The sequence below is a fragment of the Nematostella vectensis genome, chromosome 2 (genome assembly GCF_932526225.1).
Source record: "Nematostella vectensis chromosome 2, jaNemVect1.1, whole genome shotgun sequence".
In the NCBI taxonomy this organism is placed as follows: Eukaryota; Metazoa; Cnidaria; class Anthozoa; order Actiniaria; family Edwardsiidae; genus Nematostella; species Nematostella vectensis.
In genome coordinates, this window is record NC_064035.1 from 6,510,946 (window position 1) to 6,522,853 (window position 11,908).

The following is an 11,908-nucleotide window of genomic DNA, read 5'->3' on the forward strand; positions in this document are numbered from 1 at the left end:
GCTTCGAAAACTGATAGTTCTGAATTTTAGACCGCGAAAAATTATGAAATCCGTATCGAATGCCCGGTGACAGCCTCGCGCTATAATTTGTTCGCTCCGTGTTCAGCCGAGAGTACCTCGTTGTCCAACGGCGGCGGTCAAGGATCCAAATGGCTGCTTACTCGTTTTAAAAAATGGCTAGCGGCCAGGGAAAATGATTTAGCTCGGATGTTTTGCCACATATCGAATGTAAGTGTACCCTGGCATAGGTCTGCGAGATAAAAATGTTTCGTTTGTTGTATTTTCCACGCGAATTTCGACGGTATTTGAGTGCTACAGAAAATGGCGCCTCCAACCTTGTCTCTTTCCTTAGTAGGGGGAGAGAGGTCATATATTCCGTTACAAAAAAAAAACAAATCGTATATTACACATAAATATGTCAACAACAAGGCATGTTCTAAGTTTTAAGGAAATTTTATTGGCAATGTTTCACAAAAAAATCGCGACTTCAATCCACTCGTTTTACCTCTAAGAATAACAGCCGATTCCAAGCTACGAACAAGCTTCAAAACCATTGCCTGGGCTACCTGTGCATAGACATGCTTTATTATAGCTCCTTAAAAAATTCTGCTATAAGTTGAAGAAAATAAACAAAAAGGGAGAGAAAGTTAAAACAGGGATATTAACATATTTACAAATTAATAGATGCTATACACTCCTTTTTTATAAGAGTCCAGGCAGAGATTTCAACAAATTTTAAGAACATGCTAAGAACATACCAAGGCTCAGATAGCAGATAGTAACAACCTTATTATTGCTATTGATCATTTGTGTAATTCCCTTCCTAAAAATTCATTGGGTATTATATTCTTATATACACTAAAATATAAGAACATCGTTAAGAACACATTCAGCCTGAAAATGTCCCAAAAATAAGAACGGCCCAGCCTCAACTGAGAATTTGACATTCTTATAAAAATAAAGAGTGCATACAATTTAAGAATTCACATTAAAGGAAGGCAGATGCTTGTTTTTTTAAGGTTTATATGTTCTAAGATTTAACATGACTTAGGCAATGAGTTGGAAAGTTTAGCGCCACGAAAAGCGAAAGAGCGCTAATTAGTCTTAAGCCTGCATTTCGGTAGGATGAGAGAGGACATGTTACGAGTACATCGGCCTGGGGAACTGTGTCTGTATAGTTTCTGGAGGTAAGCAGCAAAACATACAAACAGCGACTAGTCAGACGTAAACGAACAGCTCATGGAAAGGGAACACAGAAATTATTGATATTTTACTTGCTTTCACACTAAGCTAGAAAAGACACAATTCATGAATTGCAAAAAAATATTCTGGACTTTGATTCACATTTGTAAAAGAGTAACAATTTCAAAATCTCCAACAGTAATAACAAATGCCCGGTCGTTCCCGAGCAACAGCCGAAGACAACCGGCTGTTTTCTTCAAGCATAAATACGACAGAGAAACAACCCACAACCAACACTACCCTGACAGTAAGACCCCGTCCCCACGTATCCGTTTTCGTTTGAAAACGCAATTTTTTTTGTTCCGTTTTCAAAAAAATCCGCGTCCACACGAAGCGTTTTCATTTTGATACGACATGTCCCCACGAAAACGCAAAAAGGATACGAAAACGATAACAGGCTCTACAGCGCATGCGTACTCGCGCGCCAAGTGGACTGGACCTGAGTTATCACGCCATCGTTTTCGAAAGGTTCCGTTTTCGTCCGTCCCCACGGCACCGAAAGGGTATTGTTTTCAAATTGTTCCACTCTGGAGATCGTTTTCAAATCGTTCCGTTTTCGATCATCGTTTTCGCGTTTCCGTGTGGACGATTCCCGTATCCGTAACAAAAAGGTTGCGTTTTCAAACTAAAACGGATACGTGGGGACGGGGTCTAAGCATCTTAAATACGCACGCGCACTCTCACTCGTCATTTGACATCACTGAAGTGCAGAGCTCCATAGAGAGAAGCCAGAAAGCTATAATAGAGTTCAAAATTGGCCGAAAACACACCATTGAAGTAAATACAATCTATTTATTAGCCATTTCTTAGAACAAAACGAAAAATAACCGAGGATAAGAGAGATTTTGAAGTGATGAATTTTGCAAATTTGTTGTTTGTCCGCGCGCGCACCTGAATGACGCTATTTCAAATGAGCGCGTTTTTTTTTTTTTTTTGGGGGGGGGGAATGACACCCTTCCCATGATGCATTTCGTCAAAGCATATTACCAACCGCCGCGCGTCATGATGGCGCGCAGATGATCTTAGTAACTAGCTTGACTGTCGCCGAATGCTTCGACAATGAAAATTCAAGATTTAAATTTGAGAACAGATGTTTTCTTTGCCTTTCAAATCCACGGCCTTTCCCCACGGGCCTTCATTACTCAATCCCGGACGCTTTAACGATTTAATTTCAATACCTATACCTTTTATACTGTATTTTCATTTTTCTTGGTAAAGATTGCACTGATTTCCACGAGAAATTTGTTTCCTACAGCTAAAAATGACTACAAAATAACTTTTAAAAATAGCGTGCGCGCGCGCCGGGAATGGCGTCATTTTCGATTGCTCGTGAAGCGCGCGCAAACAGATTGAAAAATAAAATACACAATAACTTCATTTTCTAGCCGAAGTTGGCAAAATATTCCTCGGCCTCAAGGCTTAGTTGTAGTCTAATTATTTTTCTGGCAAATCCTCATCAAATCTGTGCTTGATATATTATTTTAGTCAGTCAAAAGCTAAGACAACCGATTCGTGCCATCCCCAGTAAAACAGGAAGGACAGCAAGATGATCAATTTTCAGAAACCAAGTAGTCTATCTTCAAGGCCAAAATTCGCCCCTTAGGAGTGGGGTAGTTTAGAGGTAGACCCCGATTAATAGTTTACTAAAGGCCTGATGAATCGAACTAGCAAAAGTATTTAGGTAGAGAGTCCTTAGAATACGAAATATTTGTCTTACATAAATGTAGACAAACAAAAGACGGCGGGGTAATGTTTCGGAGTCTTAGTTTGCATCGCAAAACTCACAACCCAAATCTACTCACAATTATTACATAATGTATGAAAAACACACACATGAGCTAGCTTATGACCCCAACTTTATTAATTCCTTTAGGTTTCAATTTACTTGTTTTACACATTTAATAAGGATAATTTGACATTTCCTTCGAAGCAATTTGACGGATTTTTCCCGCGGATTTCGCGCGTTTTTTTTTTGCTGCTTAGAAAATCACGCCCAAGTGCTCATGGACAGGGTGTCAACCCCCCCCCCCCTTCCCCCCCCCCCCTACACGCTGTTTTTGAATTTTATTTTTCAATTTAAACGAGCGCGCGCTGTGTTTAATTTCTCGAATACAATTTTTGCTCGTTTTTTTAGAGAATTTACTACAAACTTTCCCGAATATGCATGATAGCTCTTTAACAATATCTTGTATTTTACAGTTCTTGTAGTTTGTCGTACGCTTTTACTTTTTGCTATTGTTTTCTTCTGGCATTTTCAGAGGTCCTCACTCAATGAAGTCTAGCTATGAATGGCGACGATTTGCTCAAATGTATGTTTCTTTTTTCACTTCAAAGTGAATGATTTTCTATACAATGGTGGCCTTGGAAATTGAAGTGCCCCCAGGTAGACGAATTCCTCAGACGCTGTGCCCTCGCTTAGGATTTTAACAATATCAAGAAGTTCGGTCTCTGTCAAATTTGTTTGAATTGAAAGCAGGTCCTTTTTCATCAATGGTGCCATACTTGGTAATATCCAATTTTTCTCTATCTGTTTTTTCATGAAATCCAAAGTGTACGCCATGAACCTAAGCCGAATGTATCGCATTGTCCCGTCACGCCAAAGGCACAACATTGTCTTGTTCAAAGCGGAAATATCCTCCTCGTCTGCCAAATTTTTTGCCTCTTCCAGTAACTCGAGGAAGGACATATAGTAGTCTTGAAAGTTTTTGTTCTCAATTTTATAATCCCTGGTGACGTCTTCAATTAGAGTTCTTGTCTGTTCAGTGCACATATCGGGTATTTTTTGCTTGTCGGTCGTGATGTTTATTAGGCGTTTAATATCCCTGGCATTGTTTGATTTGATACAGCGATAGTTTCCAGAAAAAAGCACCATAAACTTCCATGTTTTAGTGAAAAAATCAATTTCTTTGTCAAAATATTCCTTTAGCTCTTTCCAGAATTGGATTAATGAAAATGCGCTATCTGATAACCGCTTTTGTAAGCTACCGCGAGGAGAACGCTTGAAGTGAACAATTGGCAAATATTCAGAACATGTTTCAGGCTTCGATCGACAAAGGAAATTCAAGTCGTATGGATTTGCTGAGATTTTCAACATATCAACCGGAAACGTGTTAAATAATGTATTGAATAATAAAAAGTATCTTGCTGTAACTTTTGGGCGGTAAGTTAAGGCCATGTCAGCGCTATACATTTGTATCACTGATAAAGTTTTCTTCCAAGACGAGTGTTCCACATTCGCATTTAAAAAAGCTAAATAATAAGGCGTGATACCATGTTTAGTAACACAGTGTTCATCAAGCCCTCTGATAATCTGCGGCAAGGTTTTTTGTAGCTCTAACAACAACACGATGAGATGGTACATCCCCCTTGAGGCAGCAATATGGTAAAGAGTGAGCCTTGTAAACTTCGGATTGCAACCTATTTTAATTTCTTTTTTTCGCTGTTTAATATGCTGCGTAATGATTTCTTTTGCTGTAACAGATCCAAGAAAGATTTCAACATCAGTCATGATACTCGGCTCGTGAAAATTCATGTGTGGGCGATACTTAACGGCGAACTGTATTGCAAGGGACAAAGCACTTCTTCCATCTTCTGTTTCCAAGCTCAGGTCAGCTCCCATATCCAGGAATTTTTTTACCGCCAACAAATTTCCTCCTTGGGCCGCCCGGTGCAGTGGCAAAAATCCTTCATTGTCGAAGCATTTATTGAGAACGTTATAGCCCTTACGTAGATTGTGTGACTTAATCGCTCGAATCAGAGGCCCATCGCCAACTTGTACTGTGACGTTTTTGCCATCGACCAGATTTCTTTCGTAGTCAAAAAGGAGGTAATCAAACATATCATCCTTTTTTAAAGGAAAAACATCGCCCGATTCTTGAAACATGTCAAGGTAATGCAGGTAGTGTAACTTGTGATATGCTGATAGATGAACAACAGAATCTTTAAAGTATTCCCCACATTTGATCTCAGCCTTAACCTTATGCTTGGCTAGTACCTTGGCCATGTTGCGCCCGCCATTGCGCAAGTAGGTGAGCAGTGGAGTGTCCCCAGACACGTCTGCGCGACAGTTCACGTCCATACCAGCACTCAAAAGCCTATCTGCCACGTATACGTAGTTTTTTCTGACGGAAGAGACGAGGAAAGAGCAGTTCAGTGTCGTATTCCCCATACGGCACGTGGAGGACGCAGGGCGTCGCCCATAAGGTATTATACCGGTCTTATTTACCTCTTCCTTGCGCATGCGATCTTTAATCAAGGAAGCTATGAAGCTATCCACGTGGGAAATGAACATTGCCGTGGTGGAAAAAAGAACAATCGGTGAAGATGCCAAGGGTATGTCGGTTGCCAATAACTTACAAGACACCAACTTGCCCTTTCTCAGGAATGAAAGCTCTTCTTCGCTCATCATTTCAAACACACTCTGAATGATTGATGCATTTATCTTTGCCTTTAGATAAATCTTCAGTATAGATGAAGACAGTGAATGTTTCGGAACTACCTCGGCGATGAGACTGTCTAATTTTTCCTTTAAATTTGAATCAACCATATCGGCTCGGTTTCTCACGTAGGGGTCCTTGAAGATTAGTTTTTGGTCATCAAGAGCGTCTAACATGATAGGCGACCGTCCAGTCTTATCGACGGCGAATATATCAGCACCGAGATGAACAAGCCGTTTGAATACATTTTCCGCCTTACATTCTACAGCGTAGATAAATGGTGTCTGCCCTAGAATATCCCTACTATTAACGTCCACCTTGTACACATTTACAAATAGCGATAGGACGGCAGCGCGGCCATGACACGCGGCAACGTGTATCGGCTGTGATCCATGGACGTCAACAGCCGATGTGTCGGCGCCATTTTCAGCAAGAAGTCGAACAATATTGATAAGACCATGTCGTGCTGCCAAGTGAAGCGCAGTAGATGCACAGCAACAGGGTTCCAAATGTATCGTAGTGTCGTTAACTCTTTTTCGTGGGTAATCAAAGTATGCTTTGTCACAACGCAAGGACGATCCCACTCCTGCCCATAGGAGCTTTTTCAGTGATGAGTAGCTATTGTGGACGACAGCTTTGTGAATTGGAAGCATTCCTAAGTAGTCAGGACAATTGATGGCACTAGTATTTCCGTGCACTAGCAAACCAACAATTTCTGGCAGATCCATAGAACAAGCAATATGCAATGCTGTCTCACACTTCCAAAGGTACTCATCGTCGAATATCTGTCCACTTGGCTGCTTCATGTAGTTTGAAGAGATGGAATAAGCACGCGGAATACACTCATCCAAAACACCGACTTGGAGAAGAAACTTGACAGTGTAATAATGGCCTCCTGCGGTAGCACTACGAAGAAGCCGAGCGTCGTACTTTGCGCCGTGTCGGTGCAAAATCTTCATGACAGACACGTGGCCATTTTCAGCAGCTATCTGCATTGGTGTATTACCGGCGCCGGACTCAGCGTCTAATCTTAGGTTGTGACTCAACAGCAATTCGACAGTGTCTTCATGGCCTCCTTGTGCTGCTGCATGCAACAAAGAGTAACCGCACATCATTTGTTTGCAGTCTTTCACGGGGTTCTCGGAGCGCTGCTGAATATCAGTGTCAAGTGGGCTTGTAACGTAAAAAAGGTTAGCTCCTTTTTCCCATAGGCTTTCCACTACCTTGTCATGACCAGAGACTGCGGCTATAAATGCAGGAGTACGGCTGCTACTGTCAAGAGAGTCCATGGACACAAAATGACTCGCAAGAAGTTCTATAACGTCAGGATTCGACGAGCTACTAGCAGCGAGATGCAATGCGGTTAGATTGGTATTACCATCTGTGCAATTCACCAACTTCGAATCCACACTAAGAAACATCTCTTTGTATTGTTTTGAGCGCTGACTTTCACAGATATGACATGCAAGATTGTAACCAAATTTATAGTCAAATATTGCCTCAGAGTCATTCAACCTTGTCAGGTAAAACTCTGCAAGGTGTTCATGCCCTTTCGTTTTACTGACATAAAAAGGTCCACCAAACGTTATATTGCTGGTCAACCATTCCGAAAGGGTACTGTGAAACAGCTTCAGTTTTTGGTCTGCTCCAGAAAAGCTGAGAAACATCGACATTTTTTTCACTTTAGGGACAAAGTCATACTCGTAATCCAGGCCATCTGAATTTTGAAGAATTTTAAACAGTTCTTTTACAGGTAACGGCTCGTAGGTCGCTATGAGTATTTCCAGTATTTTTCGTACTTCACGGAACTCCTCATTTGTAAAATGACGCTTGAAATAGGCGTGGTAAACTCCATGGATGGATTTTGGAAGATCTTTCATTTGTACTCTCTCAATCTCTCTATATTGTAAGACCAGTTTGATGAGTAGAAAGTTGCCTTCGCTTAATTCGACTAAAGATGAGATAGAATGTTGAAAGTCACTTGAAAGATATGTCATCAAGCGTGACAAGTATGACGACTGTTCATAAAGTGTTCGTGCCACGTATTCTTCAATGTCGCGCAAGTTTCTCGGATCATCCTTTTTTATTTCAATAATAGGTAACTGAGAAAATTCTTGTAAAACCATAGGAACATTTTGAGATGTGAAAATTACTTTAACCCAGAAGGGGATACGATCCATCTTCTTACTAAAAAGATCTGCAATATCATTTTGTTTTGCGTTGCTCGTGACGCACTCATCCAACGCATCTACAATCAAAAACATTTCTTTAGGCGGAGAGTCTTTTAAATGGCGAAGTGGAGTAAGGACAGCTGTGTCAAAACAGCCCGGGGAGTCATGCTCACACGTATCTAAAGTCTTCTGGATAAACGGATCCCTCGAGATTAGATCCGAATATTCCTGAATCCTTGAGGCGATCATGGCTGCCAGATTTCGCACTAACTTGGCTGGATCTTTGGTGTTCCGATGGGATTGAATGCACATATGATATCCAAGAATGTGACTATGCATAGAATTATTAGAAAGTTGAGAACAAATAATATTTGCCACAAAGGAAGATTTCCCCGATCCTGGATCTCCGGTGATTATGACGCCTTTACTGATCTTGTTTTCGTCCATAGTGTTAAGCAGTTTTCCCAGTAGCCACTGACGACCAGTGAAGTCGTGCCTTGAGGAGGCCAGCTGATCCAAGAAGTCGAACTCTTGGAGGTGTAGGTGTTTGACTAGATGGGGTATGGCGTTACAACCTGACATGATAAAAGTGAGAAAAAAAGATTAGTAAAGATCAGTTTTGTAATTAGGGAAAAACGGACTGTCTTAAGCTTTGGAATCGAGGCCGTAGCAAGCAGGGGAGGGAAAAAGGGGGAGGGGGAGGGGGAGGGGGAGGGGGAGGGGGAGGGGAGGAGAGGGCTAAATGAACCTTTCTCTAATTAACAATTAGTTAAAAAAAGTAAGGGCACCGACCCCTAGACCAGTACCTGGTATGGGAACTGACTATAAATTACCCCGTCCCAGCCCCTCCCCTGCTAGAAAACCCCCTCGGAAACCTGCGCTCACCTTTGTCTGAAGTGCCCTCGTCAAGAACATAAGCAAGGCACATAAACAGGCAGAATGCCAACAGCCTCTTGGATAGGTTGCTGTGAGCTACTTGACTAATCGTTGTCAAAATACAAGACAGTAAAAATGGAAAGACGCGTGAAAGGCTCATGAAGATCTTTCTTTGTCTGTCTGTACTATTTACGTCACCCATGCATACTTTTGAATCAACCTCATGCCTGAGTTCATCAAGCTTTTGTCCTGTTTCCTCTTGAGCTTTATTGAGTTTATTTAACTTGTCATCAGTATCCTTTTTTGATGAGTAAATCAAATCTTTGAGAACTTTTAGCTCTATCTCATCAAAGCTTATCATATCGTCCGTTTCCAGCTTTTGGATTTTCAATAGAGCATGCTGTGCAATTGGGTCAGGTTGTAACTCAGGATCCTGAAGAAAATTTTTTAAAGATGTAAAAGCATCCTGCACTTGGACGTCTTGTAGTTCTTGACTTGGTGCATGCATGCAGTTATTACGAGTAATGCGAACTGCGTCAACAAGGACTTGCTGAACCTTAAATACATCACACCAATATAAGAGGTTCAAGAGTCCAGTGGGATCTGTGGTCGCCGCGTTGACACATGCAGCCACATGCACACCTAGTGAGGGCATGTACAGCTTGGCTACCTCCCATTGACCATGGACTGGATCGGTCCATTTAGTAGAGTCGCTCTGTTGCCATAAGGGCTTACCCCTGCGATGATGACCAGTTAGCTCACGAGCCCAGACGCAGCCCTTCGTATGACCAGCACGTGCTAAAGGTGGGCATGTACAGATTGGGGCAGCAACAAGTTTGGTCAGCAAAGAGGCATGGAAGTTTGCTATTTCCTTTTCGACATAAGGATGGGCCCCTTCACATGTGATAGACAGGGCATAGCAAACTTTCAACCAGTTTCTGTACCGTTTATTCTTCAGCTTGCCCTCCCATACTGGAGCTACTGCTTTCACAGCACATGCAGCCATCTCACCAGATGATATGCAGCTGAAAGATAAATAAATCAATATATAACAATGGAATACAAAAAATTGACATTCTTATTAATTGTGATATGTGTCAAGGTTTTTTCAAGGTAACTTGCCCCTCAGTAATACGAGCAGAAAAATTGTACAACTTTTGTGGTAGTAAAACGCGCAACATCGCCTTCGAACTTATTTTGCAAATGCTGCCACAAAAGTTGTATGGTTTTGCTGCTCGTATTACCGTACTTTAAGGGACGACTTTATGAACTTAGGACCGAACGCTTTGGATGTGTTGTGTTGATCAACTGCATGCCCAATACCACTGCAGAATGTGGGTCTGGATAGTCAGATTCGTAAGAAACGCGAGTCTTCAGAACAATACTTAAAGTCCCGTCTGTACATAATGAAGGCCGATTTATCCTTTGTTAGTCTATTAGACAATAAAATCTGCAATAAACGGTTAGATATTCCACGTTTTCTCGGATAAGGACGTTAAACCGTCGGTCCCGTCTCTCCAATACTACACTACACTAATCTGAACCGGAGGGACGTAAAAGAACCGCCTAGGACGCAAGTAGAAACCCTAGAAGTGACCACTGTCACGGAGGAAAATAACGCAATAGAGAATAACGTTATCTTGGATAACCTTATATTTTATTTTAGTAAGTCGCCGACCTTCCTGAAGTTAATGGACATGTTTTGTTTAGTAATGGACATGCATTTTATAGATAAACGATTTATCTTGACAGAGTAACTTTAACCGTTCTGCTAATAAAGGTTCCTCCCATGACACAGTGGAAAAGTGGGAGTTGCGCGTCCCTTTTCAAGTGGTACTTGAGAATCGGGATTTGGCCACAAATTCTCCTTTCGTCCTTTGAAACACAGGGTTTACCCTAAGTAGGCTTCAGACCTAGCCGTCGGTAGAATTAGGTTTTAGTACATTTTAAGTCTTTGACTGCAAAAATGGGGGAGGGGGAGGAGGAGGAGGAGGATTTCATGCTCGCCTGGCAGTGTTTATCAAAACAAACCACAGAGGGAAACTATTTGTAGTCTCTATTCTACCCAAAACTGGAACTAACAAAATAATCATCCTAAACATGGTGTTTCTCCCCTTTTTTTTATATCGATCCCTGTTTAAACTTCTCAAAACGTAAGCATGCTGTAAGATTAACAAATACCCGTAACACATGTATTAAAATTAACAAATAAATTTTAAAACTTTCTGTATAATAAAGGGATCATCAAGCAATTTATTTACTGTGGTGTTTAAGCCTACAGCTATTACCTCTAATCTCTATCTATGGTTTTTAACCCTCCTTTTTATAGTACCTCTAATCTCTATCTATGGTTTTTACCCCTCCTTTTTATAGTACCTCTAATCTCTATCTATGGTTTTTACCCCTCCTTACACCTCCTAGTCTATTGCTCTTACTCCTCCATACACATACGGTAGTCAGTAGAACACAGGTTTTTTTTTCTCCCTTTTTAACCGTTTCACTCGCGGCTACAAGTAGGCTATAGATTCCTAAAAAACACTCGGGCTATCAACAGATCAATGCTGTCTATTGTCAATAAACATATGCGTTATTTGTTGTGGTTATACGTTATGCTACCCGCCTCGATCAGCACTGCTTTTGCGGAAATACTTAAGTAAAACTGTAATACTTTTCTATAATGGTCAACAGAATTGAGATGGACCGTGCGCTGTGAAAGGATACCATCTAAATCCAAGCATCATCAATCGATTTTGTTTATTTGCGAACTTACCTTGCGATTTGGTACGCTTTATCTTTCTCGGCGCAAAATGAGAGCGCTAGCACTTCAGAAGAAGTCTTTAACAGGCTTAAAGTTGGGGAATATTTCTTCAATTGAGCGTATTTTACGATGAATTTCTTGCCCGTTCTGCTGTAGAACTTCTAGGAATTCAGCGCAGACAAACAGGAAACAATGCAGCCATACCACAGGAAGCCCAATTTTGCTGTCTGTAACTCGTGCACAGGATGTGCATCAATCCTAAGGATCCTAGGAAGCTTAGCTTACGTAGCGGTTTGAAGAAAGTTTAAATTGTTTCAAATTATCGACATAAATACAAACATTTAACAGGTTTATAACACCTTCTTTGATAAAGCAATCGATTTGTACGTGTAACGCTAGATACATATTTGGGTACAGGTAAAACG

The 11,908-nt window shown here is 41.1% G+C and overlaps 1 protein-coding gene across 1 annotated transcript; it reads right to left on the reverse strand.

The window, feature by feature from the left end:
- Nucleotides 1–3,081: 3,081 nt before the first annotated feature.
- On the reverse strand, nucleotides 3,082–11,678 carry LOC116601501. The gene is made up of 3 exons (XM_032362354.2): nucleotides 11,496–11,678; nucleotides 8,735–9,750; nucleotides 3,082–8,424 (listed from the first exon to the last, which is right to left on the reverse strand). The coding sequence occupies exons 2-3, from the start codon at nucleotides 9,729–9,731 to the stop codon at nucleotides 3,566–3,568; spliced, it is 5,856 nt and encodes a 1,951-aa protein (XP_032218245.2). The 5' UTR covers nucleotides 9,732–9,750; nucleotides 11,496–11,678; the 3' UTR covers nucleotides 3,082–3,565.
- Nucleotides 11,679–11,908: the final 230 nt, after the last annotated feature.

What these genes read in the sequence shown, in the direction of transcription:
- LOC116601501 (XM_032362354.2), bottom strand. Translation starts at nt 9,731, where the DNA reads ATGGCTGCATGTGCTGTGAAAGCAGTAGCTCCAGTATGGGAGGGCAAG. An exon ending in CGAGGGCACTTCAGACAAAG is followed by an intron (nt 8,425 to 8,734) that starts GTGAGCGCAGGT and finishes TTATCATGTCAG; the next exon opens with GTTGTAACGCCATACCCCAT.